Source organism: Sardina pilchardus, chromosome 1 (assembly GCF_963854185.1).
Source record: "Sardina pilchardus chromosome 1, fSarPil1.1, whole genome shotgun sequence".
Taxonomy (NCBI): Eukaryota; Metazoa; Chordata; class Actinopteri; order Clupeiformes; family Clupeidae; genus Sardina; species Sardina pilchardus.
In genome coordinates this window covers 23,421,871-23,437,027 of record NC_084994.1, presented here as the reverse complement: position 1 = coordinate 23,437,027, position 15,157 = coordinate 23,421,871, and the positions used below count along the sequence as shown (strand labels likewise).

General features: G+C 40.7%; 1 protein-coding gene across 3 annotated transcripts in view; it reads left to right on the top strand.

Moving 5' to 3' along the window:
* The first annotated feature begins 458 nt into the window (after positions 1–458).
* LOC134086012 (NACHT, LRR and PYD domains-containing protein 12-like) overlaps positions 459–15,157 on the top strand; it is a 76,289-nt gene continuing 61,590 nt past the window's right edge. For 2 of the 3 annotated variants that reach the window (XM_062539995.1, XM_062539994.1), the window contains exons 1-6: positions 459–714; positions 3,843–3,973; positions 4,111–4,179; positions 4,977–5,179; positions 12,597–12,776; positions 13,037–14,801. In XM_062539995.1, the coding sequence (XP_062395979.1) occupies positions 3,867–3,973; positions 4,111–4,179; positions 4,977–5,179; positions 12,597–12,776; positions 13,037–14,801 (2,324 nt within the window). In that variant the 5' untranslated portion in view covers positions 459–714; positions 3,843–3,866. Of the gene's footprint in view, positions 715–3,842; positions 3,974–4,110; positions 4,180–4,976; positions 5,180–5,538; positions 5,608–12,596; positions 12,777–13,036; positions 14,802–15,157 lie in introns of those variants that run through there. The other variant, XM_062539996.1, reaches the window with a different exon arrangement.

Sequence of the window (15,157 nt, the reverse complement as noted above, 5' to 3'; positions counted from 1 at the left end):
CCAGAAACGGTAGAACATATTATTCTCCATTGCAATAAATACCATCAAGCAAGACAGAGATTGAATGATCAGCTGGTAGCAAATAATGTGTCCTTTGATCTGAAGACAGTATTGCAAAGTAACTCAGGGGATATTTTTGGTTTTTTACTTTCTTTTTTGAAAGATACAAACCTCCTGAAAAGGATATAAAATCTTTTTTTTTGTTCTAATTTGTTTTGTTTTTGTTTGTTTTGTTTGTTTTATTTATTTGTTTATTTGGGTTATACTAGTGCAGACAAAGATCCTTGAATATCCTGAATATCTCTGTAGAGTAGTGAATCCTGTTCCGTACTCCAGTCAAGTGGTGGCGGTAATGCACAAAGAAAAGGTGCCAACCGCCAATAAAATCAGAAGAAGAAGAAGAAGAACCTTAACCTGCGAATCGGGTCCCACTCCCAGGAAGTGGTTTCTGATGAATAGGCCTTGCTTTGCCTTCACAATATTTGCCTTTACTTGACTTGTGTCATTATTTCACACACCCGATCCCTGTGAAGGTTGATGGACATTTTCCATAGGCTACTGCTTTTCTTTTTTTTCTTTTTCAAAACTAAAAACCAACACAGATGCGTGTCGTCGGTGGGTTTTTTTCCTAAAGGAAATTAGGCTAAATTGCCTACCTGCCTACTTGCCTGCCTGCCAGCCAGCCATCAAGCCTGCAATGTTGACGAGTAGACGGTAAGTAGGCTATAGCCGATCCTAGATATCGACTTTATAAAGTTAATTTGGCGAACTTGCACTGTAGCCTGGTAGCCTACGCCACGTAATAGCCTATGTGTCGTTCCACGGCAAAACCAGTCGCTTGTCGCAACAGGCGTTTCTGAGAAAAATGGCCATTTATGTCACTTGTGCTAAAATCGTGGAATTTTTTTTGTAAGTGTTTTGAAACAGTTGGAGGTCTACACTGTACGGCCGTGAATACATTTCGCCGAAAAACTGACCTTTTGTAGTCTAAAAACGTGAGTTTGTTGAGGTGAGAAAGTTAGAGGAAGCAGGAAGTTAGAGGCGTCTCGTTTTTGCCGCTCTATTCCAATATTTACGGTAATTGCACTCATTGACAACCACCAAGCCATCCGTGTGCTGTGTCGTTGATACAAGTACCGTAAATCTTGTAATAGCGGCGACCTTACAAAGCGTTTGTGAGTGTTGAGCCGACGGTTAACTTCAGAGGCAGATTTCTCCGTTTTTCTATTGGCATGACAGGATGAACTCAACTCCTTTGAATGTTTATATTTCAGTAATATGACGTTCAATTCATTAGATATAGGTATCGTTTTGAAGGTTGATTATGCCCCTTCCTGAAAACGTAATAACTTTGATTTTGAAAATTTGGACATTGTGAATGATTTCGCCGTGGAAGGTCACAGATGATTCGCGAATGCTACTTCGACATGTTGGTTCGACGCTAATTAGATAATCTTGTCATGGATCAATAGGCAATGGCTAATTTTACTACATTTCAGTCAATTCCAGTGTCTTGTAGCGTAAAAGAAAAATGCATAGGCTACACAAAGATTCAGATCGTGCAGAACAATCGACTCGGTTTCACTTTCGATTTGGGAACGCTGTGCGTTATGCCTTCAACTCGGAATACCCGACTTTAAAATCCCGTTATTGGAACTGCTTACTATGATTGAACAAGAAACTTAAGACAATGTCTTGGGTGGGTGTTTCTATCTGTAACCTATTGTTAATGTAGTGATAAATTAGCCTACCTGCCTGTTTGTAATGAGAGTGAAGTTCACCTTTTGTGTTGTGGAGGCAGTGTGGTTGGAGAATATGACAGTGACGTCAAGTTGGTTACCTCGGGGCTCAAGATATCCGCATGAGTGACCCGACCTTGCGTTCAAGTCATTTTTCTTCTATCGGAGGTCGGAATACCTATCTGATTCTGATTATATCCGATGTGACATGAAGGCTCTATACGTTTTCCCTGCAGCGTATAGCCTACACAAAATAACTTTAGAAATTCAACCCAGGCTATAGGCGTCTATAGCCACATAGTAATTAAGGTAAGCCTGTGAGTTTTTACTGGCGCATTTCCACTAGGCTCAACCCAGTGAAAGTGAGACATAACGGGTGGGATCCCATAGCCTAGGCCTACAGAAAAAAAAATGTTGCAATAAGTCTCAAAAATGTATGTCAATTGGTCGAAGTGGACAAAGTGATGGAAAGCATGGAAACCAAAAACAACTGTCATGGCACACTCAGAACTTCAATATGCTTCAAGTTTTATTCTACCAATCAGGGTCAGTGTGAAAGCCAAGCATATTTTAGATGTACCTGTCCGCCGATGGGGTGGTCCAGGCAATTACTCTATTAGCTTGAAAACTGGCTAGTCACACGTGTGAGGTTTTGGGTTTCATCAACTCCCTTGCCGCAGGTGTAACATCCAGCACTTAGTTCATGAATGCAGACTGCATGCTGTTTGATTAGATACAGCTGTGGAAAGGGGTGAATAGGCTCAGTAACCTGCAGGAGTTTGGAGAGGGGGCAGAGGAGTGGACAAATCTTATATTTCTGTGATTTCAAAAAGGGCGTGATATTTCACAGGCATGACGGTGTGATAGTCCCTTCCTCTCTAGGGCCACGCCCACAGCCCTGGTATTACCACGGTAACAACTATGATGACCTGACATGCAGGTTATGTTATGAGAAGCATATTATGGATACAGACAGTCAAAGATTTCAGACAAACTGCCTCTACATGTACAAGTATCCCTGGATTTCCCCCTAAAATAGTTAACAGTTAACAGTTAATAGTAAATCAGGTGCAGGTGTCTGCTCATAAACGGATAGTATTAAACCCACAATACTGACTGAATTTGTTTGTACTACTTGTGTGATTCACCTACATTGTAATTCGGCTACATTCGGCCATGACAGAATAGATCCATTAGATGTTATATTCTGTAGCCTAAGGGAAACCAATGACTGCAAAGCAAAGGCTACAAGCCCATAGGATTCTTCTGCTAGAATACAATCAGTGAGTGAGAGGTCAAGAGACATAATAATACATGGCAAGGCAGCGTGAATACATCTGAAGACTAGAAAAGCACTCTGAGACTTCCGCCAAGCGAAAACATAACCACCTCCTGGATCCAGACGGTGATCCGGATCACTCCCATAATTTAATCCTCTCTTCTTTGGGTCATTTCAGACCTTTCCTGAACATTTTATCGAAATCCATTCATAACGTTTTGAGTTATCTTAACAAACAGACAATCAAGTCCCGATGAAAACATAACCTCCTTGACGGAATTACACAGGAAAACATGACATTGGACTTGATAGGATAAATCATAGGACACAAAAGAAGACAAAACGCTTGTTCCACCCTATAAAGGCTACTTAGGCTACTGCCTATTACTCAGCATGCTGCTGATCCACTTCAGGGCAAGCACCAATTCAGCCTTTCTGGAATATCATTATTGATGTTAGATGTTATATATCAGCATCTGGAAGGATAAAACATGTTTCATGGCAAACTGGTCATTGACAGTAGCAGAGTAGTAGAGTAGGAGAATCAATTCCCATTCTGCCTAATGTTTTGCGGCCAGGCTAATTTCTGTTATCTTAAAAAGGGCATGATATTTTGCTGTTTGTATAAATTCTTTGCTGCGCCCTCTAGCAGCCTGGAGTGTGCAATCATAGTCCCACACTCTCTATGGCCACTCCCACAGCCCTGATAATGCCATAGCAACTATGATGACCTGACCTGCTGGTTATGAGCGGCCATTACTTGCATCATGCACAATATTTTTGTATTATTTACTACTGTATTTGTTCCAATTAAATGCCTACAGCTTCGGGGAGCTACATCTTGGAAAATGAGTGCTCCCATGATAGAAGAGAGTCTCCCTACAAAGACTACAGATGAGACTTCCTCTGTTATAGCCCCCGAAAAGAGGAAAGAAGAACTTGGAGTAACTGAAAGGTAAGAATTCTGTTTAAATCAAACATATTTACCAACCTGGATGTACAAAACTTTTCATTGCAGAAGGTATCAGTTGCACTCTACAACATTAGGATATCGTTGTACTAGGGTTATTATTTATTATTCTTTCTCTCCAGTTATATTTCGCCAGCTTATGCAAGGAAGAACCCCTCGACTGGAAGGTTTCGTGTAAGGTCTTCCAGAAGGTAGAACCTTTTGGAATGTACTTCATAATTAAATCTTCAGCAGTGTATCAATAAAAGGAGAACTCTGGCGATTTTTTATATAGATCTCTTGTTTCTGGAGGTCACCAATTACGGTTAGAGCATCCAGACAGCTACAGTGCTACACTATGGGGGCATGAACATGGGGGCTCATAAACATGCCTCCCGAGTGTAGCACTGTAGTTGCCTAGAAGCTAGTTGTTGCTGTGGGAACTCAAAGCTAGGTAAAAACATTTTTTTTCAGTTTTTTTTGTAGCGATAGTTCTCGGTGACCTTGAGAAACGGAGATCTACAAAATTGCCTGAATTCTCCTTTGATATACATTCATGCATGCTTGCCCTCTTAAAATACTTTTTCCTGAGCTGCCTTCAATAATAGTGTAATCCTATATTTTTCCAAGTAGCATGTCATGTCTGCCATCTGGAGATCAGTTTTCTGTTTAATACTTTTAGTTCATGGTCGGCATCAGTAATGTGTGATAAATGAGCCTCCATGAGCTGTAACGAGTAACGGAGTTGTGCTCTCCTTCTGCCTCCTCTAATGAAAAATGATGTGAAATGTGATATTTAGTATGGACCATATAGACTGATATGTACAGTGCAGAAATATGTTTTTTTTACAGTATACTCACAGAATGGATAGCTAACGGTTATGAGGAGATGATTGCTGTATGTTTCCAAAAATGTTGATATCGCATAAAATCCTTGACTGCATTTTTAATGTTTGGGAGATGTCTAACTACATACTGTATATTAATTGATCTCATGTTGGTTACACAGGAGACATTTGTGCAACATTTGTGAACAGAATCAGAAGGATCTTGTGTGCGTCCCGTGTCAACATATTTTCTGCAGGCAGTGCATTCTCAAACACCTGGAAAAGCCGAATGCAACTGGAGAGTACACCTGTCCTACCTGCAGACGCAGATATTCAACACGCCCAGCATTGCAACCATGCTCACATCAGCACCTATTCACAGAGGGTGAGAAAAAGAAAAATATATTTGTATTATGAAAAGACAAAAATGTCCAGGGTGCTCAGAAATTCAAATGAAGGTAGAAAAAAAGGAAATCCAAGGCACTCTTCCTCAAATATATATATATTTTTAAAAGTTGTTAAAACGTAGGGAGAAGCAACCCAAGCGTAGCGGCACTGGCAGCTTTCTTTAGGGTGTGATATTATCATGTAATAGCCATCCACTTAAACGTATTACGTAAATTGCATAATAACACAGCATCTATAACCTAATATGTTTAGCTTTTGATATAATTTAATTAATGTTTGATTAATGTGTATGTAAGTTTAATTTTATATTTTGTGTAGGGTCAGACAAAGGGCATCAATCCATCTGGACATCTGAACATTAACATAGCAGAAGAGCAGAGGATTAAACATGCACTATTGCGAAATGTAAAGTCAAGTCAAGTAATTTTATTTGTATAGCGCATTTAACATGCAAAGAGTGCAACCCAAATGCTTTACACGCTTTCAGCTAGCCTACAAAGACCTCCAAAGATAAGTGAGAAAAAAGAAAATATATATTTTCATTATGTAAGACAAAAAAGTCAAGGGTGCTCAGAAATTCAAATGAATGTAGAAAAAAAGGAAATCCAAGGCACTCTTCTTCAAAAATATAATTTTTCATTTTAAAAATTTTTTTTAACTGCCTATTTCATCAAAGTTTAAAAAACATAGGGAGAAGCAACCTAAGCGTAGCGGCACAGGCAGCCTTCTTCAGGGTGTGGTGTCATAGTCATCCACTTTTTTGGCATCAACGTAAATTGCATAATAACACACAGCATCTATAACCTAATACAGTGCCTATAGAAAGTCATCATACCCTTTTGAAATAGTAACTTTTTTTGTCTTACAGCCTGAAATCAAAACCCATCTTTTTCCAGTTTTATTTACAAATTTAGCTGTACAACATCAAAATAATGACAAAAAGTCAACAGTTCTGAAAATGAATTAAAAAAAATGAAAAATAGAATAACAGGGTTGGAAAAGTCAGACCAACCCAGAGGATTCAACACTAAGCCAGTCCATCTGGGGTGCGTTTCTAGAAAGCGTCGTTTGCTAACTTGCGTCGCAATCTTGGGAGTTCGCTCCGTCGTTCTTGAATTTGGTGTTTCTAGAAAAGGTAGTTCAAACCCTCAATCGCAAACAAGGACGCAAATTTTGGTCGTTTGAACTACTGCCCCTGGGCAGTCACACCTGTGTCGTACAGTGGGTACGGGTTGAGAATGCACCTTCTCCCGCGGGACTCCCGAAGAGATCCCGCAGACCGGCAAGCCGATTTTTTTCGAGGCTAAGGCAATATACCCAAACAACCACCAGGTGGCAGAAAGTTTCATCCCGCATTTCAAAATGATGAAGACCGCATATCCGTCAATAGTCGACTCCTTAATCTCATTTAATCATTACAATGAAGGTGATGACTGGCGAAATTATTCAAACGACGTTTCAATGAACCATTGTTGAAATGAATGAAAATGGTTATAGAAAATCGCCTACAGCCTAACGCCGACACAGCTGATTCTTTGATTGATTCTAAGCTGTTTTGATGTAGGGGATGGGTAAACTGGCGCGCTACAAACATGTTACCAATCAAATGTAATATTAGTAGGACTAGCCTACTTAGACACTTTAGTCATAGGCAACGTTGTCACACCTGGCACACCTCAAATCATGCCTATCATTTGAACCGTCAGTCATTAGTGCCTACATGCATGCACGTACGCGCACGCACACACACGAACGCACACATTCTAAACATAAGTTATTATTAACAGGGGGGTAACTGCTTTATACAACTCGTTTCTGATAATTCTTTACATAGTGTTGCATAAACTCGCCCTATAATAGAATGAATGTCACAAGGGTCAACTAAGGTGGATATGTAAGGGATAATCAACGACGCACCGTGCGTTTCTAGGAAAATTATGCACGTTTTAAGTGTTAATAAGGTCCCGACGCCGCAGGCATTATTGCAGTGCATTATTTTCCTATAAACGCACGGCGCGGAGTTGATTATCCCGTTTATACCACTGCTATCATTTTCGTTTATATTGCCGCTGTCTTAGATACAACGTTGCTGTGTTTACCGTTACATTCACATTGGCGAATTAATATTCAAGTGTGAGAAGCTCCGCTTTAACCCTCTCTGGTGGTATAAATTCAGCTAAATTCAGGCAAAGCTTAATTTGCTCAACCTGATACAGACAGAGAGCCTCTGCATCTTGTATAAATATAACTTGTCTTACACAAGGAAACACAAACACACAAGATTATCGTTATCGTTTCATTTTGATGGTATCGCGGAGAACGTTGGATTAATGAATTCACGCAGAACGCCTTGACCCCCGGTTGAAGACCCATGATATAGACTATAACTCAGGGACAGGTGCAAAACCACCAACTGGGATGGATCGAAGGGCAAGCAAGCACTGCCACACAACGTGAAGGCCTTTGTGTTGTCAACACTAAACAGAAAGTTTCCTACGATGGGGAGAAGTGGCCGCAAGGACTGCATCGATAAGATCAACGAATGCCTTCGCAAGCCCCGAAACCCCGGTGATACATTTTCTTTCCTTTAATTCAATAAAAAAAATGTTTATCTGAAGAACTTTTCCGAGGTTGTCTTGTCTACCAAATCCTAAACTTAAATAGCGTAAACATTTTATCTTATGAAAAAACTCTTAGGGGGAACAGTTAGGCAGCCCTTCCTCCATATCGTAGTAGGCCTATAGGCAATTTATTAGAGGGGTCAAAAAAACTCATAAAGTAGGCTAGCCTGCTACTTTTTCCAGACTAAATGTGTCACTTTAGTGATTGGCTCTTTCAAATGCAAATGAGGTGGATGGGCTTTTGAATGGGCCTGCTGCAGGTGAGAGGACAAATCCTAAGAATTTGTTGTTTTTACAAAGTGCCATTATCATTGGCATATTCTCTTAAAACAATACATAAGTTTAGAGCGAACGTTTCAACTATGTTTGCCATGGTAGGCCTAGACAAAAACACTCAAATAAAACAATAGCCTAAAAAATAACTGTAGTGCGTAATGGACACGGCTCTATATCCTAAATAATTTTCGAGGTTCGCCATTTGGTAAAAAGCCAGGTCTATATATATATATATATAGAGAGAGAGAGAGAGAGAGAGAGAGAGAGAGAGAGAGAGAGAGAGAGAGAGAGAGAGAGAGAGAGAGAGAGAGAGAGAGAGAGAGAGAGAGAGAGAGAGAGAGAGAGAGAGAGAGAGAGAGAGAGAGAGAGATTCATGCATTCTGCATTACCGTGACCCTATACCTTTGATGTTTTTTTTCTCATTGGAATACAGCAGGACAGGATGTATTTTATCTATCAAACGCAAAAGCTGAGATTGTTGGAAGGACTCTACTCAACAAACTTGTTTTTCGTTTCTGGGAGATCTCGTTATCGTTTTGGATTGTCGGATTTTATACGTATTGTATATATAGGATGAAGTCCATAGATTTGCTATATTAAATACATTAGCCTAATAATTAGGCTATGTGCCACGTCCGATTTCGCAAGTGTAGTAGGCCTAGGCTACATTTAAAAATCGACAGCCGTATGTGAGATCCATTTCATGAAGAGCAATTGTCTTGTGCGATCATGCCCCCTCCCCCACACTCGTCTAACCAGTTCACTACATTATAGCCTACCTATATGTGGCAATGAGGACGACTGCCTCTCCCTCTTCTCTCTCGACAGACACCTGAGCCCGACACTATGTCAATGTAAAAATGTGCGTGAGTGTGCGCTGAACCACGAATTCACATAGGCTATTAACTTTTCTTTTCAGCAGACATCGCAAACATAAAAAATCGCAAAACAGAAAATCTTTCATTTTTTAATAAAACGACAACTTTTCACTCGTTGAGTTCCGGAGAGGCTCTCTGAGTGGGTTTCGAACCCCGATCGCTGGCGTACCTCGCACATGCTCCAACCTGTTGCGCCACAGCTCGATTGCTAACACCGCTATGCTTTATTCGCGCTATGGACTTGAAACGCCGATCAAAAGTTCTGACATGTTAAATGACGTTAGTTATTAATTCACCACATGATAAAATGCTGTCATATAGCTTGACGCCCAGCAGCCTATGGTAGTCTATGCCTATCTCTGAATCAACATGAACATGCATACGATACGTTGCTAGAAACTTATATTGCGGAGCTAGGCCTCCTAGTCGATGGTTACAATGAATCACCCTCACTGCCCTATCGCATATCTGACCATCCATTGTTACAATGTTACAAAATGCGCAATCTTCTCCATGCATGTAGCTTACGGTTATAAGTAAAGTGACAAGCATAGGCATGTATTAAAGAGATTTCTGTTAAATACATTTTATTTTCAGTCGTCAAAAGTGGTGGGGACAAAATCTACTGTAGGCTACCCAGCGTCGCCGGTTAAAATGAACATGTCTCCGTTTTAAAATAGCCTATACACATTTCTAAGTATTCCTAGCATGTAAATGTAGCCAAAATGTCCATCTTGTCCATCTCTTTCGTCTTCGCCTTGACATTGACAATAATAGCCTATTCACGGAAATGCGGTCTTGTAACCGTAGCCTAATGAATTCATGAATTAATCTAAGGTTGCCTTTCGAGTAGCCTATTTCAGGTTGAATTGAAGGCTATTTCCTTCTGATAGGCCTATAGGTTTCTAAAACCATTTTCATTCATTTCAACAATGGTTTATTGAAACGTCGTTTGATTAATTTCGCCAGTCATCACTTTCATTTTAATGATTAAATGAGACGGATATGCGGAGCATTTCTCTCCCTCTCCATTGACCAAAACGTTGCTCTGGCATCTCTGCTGGACTGACAGTTATAGGCTACGTCGAGTGAGAGAGCTGTGAGGTAGGCTGTAAACATTCGACAACTCTGCAACTGCAATCTAACATGCCGAGCGTCATGTCTCTTTTCTCCGCTTGTCACCAGCGCCTCGGTGTCCTCGGGTTTTTCCATGAGCCGAACCTTCATATTATTAGGGCGGTCTATGTTGCCCCCTTGCGGTTGCAGTTTTCCCGATGCTTCGGGAGTCCCGATGTGCGGGAAAGAAAGGAGCATTCTCAACCCGTACCATCTGTAGGCTACCTTGGGAGTTCCAGTTGGTGATGTCGTCAGTGCAAGATCGCCTGACCAAAAATCACAAGCGCCCAACCAAAAATCACCAAGTTGTTGTTTTCTCGTGACTCAATGATTGCGCTATACTATAAGCTAATATAAATTAAAATACCGTTGGGCTCATTCTTGCTACGTGTGTTACATTGCGTTCATTTGCGTGTTGGTTTGCGTTTTGGTAGGCTACTGTTATGATATTTACAAACCCTCGGGTCAAGCACACCGTTCATTAGTATAGTGGTTAAGGCAGGTGGCTTATCATCACAGCATCTATAGGATCTATAAAAGACAAGTGATAGGCATCCAGTGGCAGAGAATTTCTAGTGGGTGGGGTATTATACGTTGACACTTTTTCCACCAATGAAATGTGCCGCTGCGTCCTCAACAACTTTGTTGGAACAACGGTGTTCGAACACCGGAGGTAGCGAATTGCGACACAAGTACGATGCTTTCTGGAAACAGGTGTAACACTGTCGTTGTTTGATCGCAAGTTGCGTCGCACCACGGTGGTTTAACAACGCTGTTGCTAACTCTTCTAGAAACGCACCCCTGGAGAGCAGCAGAAGCACAGAACAGTCCGAAGTCGTAGGCAACCCTGCAGGGGTGCGTTTCTAGAAGAGCTAACAATGGCGTTGCTAAACCACGTGGTACGACGCAACTTGTGATAAAACAACGACAGTGTTACACCTGTTTCCAGAAAGCATCGTACCTGTGTCGCAATTTGCTACCTCCGGTGTTCGAACACCGTTGTTCCAACAACGTTGTTGAGGACGCAGCGGCCCATTTCATTGGTGGGAAAAGTGTCAACGTATAATACCCCACCCACTAGAAAGTCTCTGTCACTGGCTGCCTATCATTTGTCTTTTATAGATCCTCTCTTCCTTCCTCGATCCTCGTCCTCACTGAATGATAGGGCGGCAACAATGGGATAGTGGACTGAGGATAGAGGAGGGATGTTGAGAGGCACCCACTATGTGTCGACGTGTCTAATTTAAACCCAAAGTGATTAATGCTGGCATTATCATTGCTATCAGGAAAAAACGTAAACCTATGCAAGCACATGAAACGGTTTGCTTAAGCTGTCCAATATATGTACTTATTTGTGTGAAATATCGGAAAAATATCAGTACAAAATATATATGGCCTAGACTAATTACGAATTATCACAATAATAAATCGGTGTCTAGTAGTACAGCTGTTGCGTGTCTAGTAGTACAGCTGTTCGCATCTTACCTCTCCATGTCACTTTTGAGTAAGAGCAGGCATACCAAGTTGCGTCGCACCACGGTGGTTTAACAACGCCGTTGCTAACTCTTCTAGAAACGCACCCCAGAGCAGCACATCGCACGCAGTAGGTATCTAGGTCCACAGCTGTCCTGACCAACTTGTAAGCAGAAAAATAAAGACTAAGAAAAGCACAAGACTATCCAAAATAGCGTAAATAAAGAGTTAAAACATTTAATTAGACAAACGTATACAAAAATGAACAGAACATTACATGAAATTACGAACATTACAAAAAAAAAACATGATGCCAGACGGAGCGGCGTGTCTCGCCAGCGTCCCCATAACCTAGCGGGAATGTTAATGTGTCTTGAACAGGACAGAATGGTGAAGCAGTGGTGAATATTACGATAAACTATGATTAATCTGACTTCAAGATATTGACTTTGAATAATTACCCAGTAGTAGCAGAGTAGTGGCATGACAAACAAGGATAGATAGATATATAGATATCACAAAAATGATAATACCATGCTATTAACCAATAAGCCATGAACTTAAATGTATTGCATCACTTTAATTGAATGTAAGGTGAAATTTAGATATTTACTATAACAAGTTGGATGCCAGGTGAACAAAGGAAGCTTAACCAAATGACAAACAAGACAAATTACAAATGCATCAGGAGAGAGAGAGTGAGAGAGAGAGAGAGATGCATAGATACATTAGTCTGGCTATCACCATACTAAGCTTAATCTTTTAAGATTGACCATTAGTATGGGGAGTCGGTGCTTTATTTCTACTGAACAAGAGGCATGATCAATGGGCATCGTTCAAATGACTCCGTACACTTGGATAGTCCTTCAACCAATCAGCCAAACGATCCGGTGCATCTTTTGAATAAGCTAGTTTGTGATTGGACCCAAAGGTTGTGGACAGGAAGCAGGGGAGATACTGTAGATGTGCAAAACAACAAAATCCAGAAAAGAAGCAAAGTATACTGATGGTGTTGGGAAATTTATTACAGGTGCCAGTCCAGTAGAGTTGAGCACACCCCACATATTTCTTCAAGGACAGTTGAAGCGACAGAAACATTTAGAAGATACTAGTACCACATCTCACAGCAACGAACAGAGTGGAGAGAGTGTTTCTGGGCCGGAGAAAAGTCGTCATTCCGGGTCAGAACTGACGGGCATTGTAAGAACTGGTGAGAAAACATAACTGTCACTTGTTTCAGTTAAAATACACAACACCAGAGAGAAGACTTACTGCTTTCCTGACTAGTTTTGAACAAAAGCATTGAAATACCATAACACAAACAGAAACATACAGCAAGTAATTACAATATTGTTAAGTAATATTGCAGAAATGTTACGAAACTTGAGATAATTCTGAGATACAGTAATTGAGACATTTCTCAACATTACAGAATACTTACCCTCTGTATCCTGTGTTTTGTTCATTCAGTGGAGGAAGACGGGTTCCTGAAGTTTCACAAAGCCAGTCTGAAGAGGATGATTGAGCAGTGTGGTGAAAGCATGTCAAAAGCTGCAAGTCACACCAATCACTGGATCATCAGAAAAGATGCTAGAGAATATATAACCTGGCCTGAGTTCACTTCAGTCTCCTGCAATGACCTCTTCAAAGCACATGATTTCAGAACACTAATCAGAACAGTAATCAGAACAGTAATGACCCATGGTGTAGCTGGCATTGGAAAAACATACTCTGTGCACAAGTTCATTCTTGACTGGGCTGATGGAAAAGAAAATGAGGATGTAGATTTTGTATTCATGTTTCCATTTTGGAAACTGAATCTAGTCAAGGACTTCTCCTGTAGTCTGCACCAGCTGTTGCTTAATTTCCACCCAGAGTTTGGCAATATAGCAGATTTGAAGAGATTTGATGACTCCAAAATTGTTGTGATCTTTGATGGTCTGGATGAAAGCCAACTTCATTTGGATTTCCAAAACAACCAAATGCTATGTGACGTATCAGAAATATCGTCTATCGACACAATAATAACAAATGTTATCACAGGCAGTTTGCTTCCTTTTGCAAAAGTGTGGATAACATCATGTGGATCATCGACTAACCAAATTCCCTCTTGGTATATTAATCGAGAGACAGAAATTCTTCCCCTCTCTGACTCGCAAATGGAGGAGTGCGTCAAAGAGATTCTAAATGATATCACTGGTACAAGTAGCATCTTGCATCAAATCAAGTTGTCAAAAAGCCTCCATGCCATATGCCACATCCCAGCTTTGTGTTCAATTGCAGTCAGTGTTTTTAAGAATATGCTTGAACAGGGTGAAAGCAGGATGATACAAACCTGCACTGAACTGTACTCACATTTTCTTCGTAGTCAGATGAAGACAGATGCTGAGGCCAAGAGTAGTTCTGTGCATATTGAGGGTGAGAAAATGGTCGATGGGAAGCCCCAAAGATCAAGAAGGGAAATGATTTTGAGATTTTCAGAACTAGCTTTGAGACAGTTAATGGAAAACAGTTTCACATTTTCTGAACAGGATTTGAGATACTGTGAAATTGATATGGCAGAGACTGATTCAATTTTGGGGGTTTTATTCAGACAGAGATCATTTCAGACAGAGATCAATCCAGGCAAGTCTGAGTTCTTTCAGGAGAATGTTTTCTGCTTTAAGCATAGGGGCATTCAGGAGTTTCTGGCTGCTTTCTTTGTGTTTTATGCCTACAACAACAAAAACATGGACGTCCTAAAGCATGTGTTGGAGGGCAATTTCAGAATACAGGCTGAAGATGTTTCCCTGGATACCCTGCTGAGAAGTGCTGTGGATAACATGTTGGAGAGGAAGAGTGGACACCAATACTTTCTGCGTTTCCTCCTCGGAATATCTCTTGAGTCCAATCAGATCCTTTTGCAAAGTCTACTGACAGATTCTTGTGACAGATCAGGGACAACTGAAAGCATACTGAAATACATAAAAGATTTGGGTAAACAGGCAGATGTCTCTATGGACAGATGCATTGATCTTCTCCACTGTCAGATTGAAATGCAAGACCCCAGTGTGATTGAAGACATTGAGAGCCTCCTGAGATCACAGAGAGAATTTTCACTCTCTCATTGGTCAGAGATTAGCACCTTAATTCAGATGTCAGGAGGTATTCTGGGTGAATTTAGCCTCCAGAAGTGTCACCACTCAGAACACCAGTCAGTACTGAGCATGTTCGTGAACTGCTGTAGAAAGGCCCAGTGAGTGTCACATTCTATATTCATTTTTATTTTAAGGGGATGACTTTGACTTCATGTTGATACATACTTTGGTGCTCATGTTTACACTCTTGAAAGAGGAGGGGTTCACACTCTGAAAGACTGTAAAACTGTAACTCCACATTGGAGTGCAACATTATTCTTCTACCACCATGTTTATAGTCATATCCTTGCATCAGGCCAGATGCCACTCTGATTCCAAAAAAATTGAGATGTAAAATACATATGAAAACAACATGTGATCACTGATCATGTGGAAATGTCATAAACCTGTATTGAGCTGCAAAAAGGACATAGACAACTTATCAGTTGTTGAAAATGACCAATTTGACACCTTC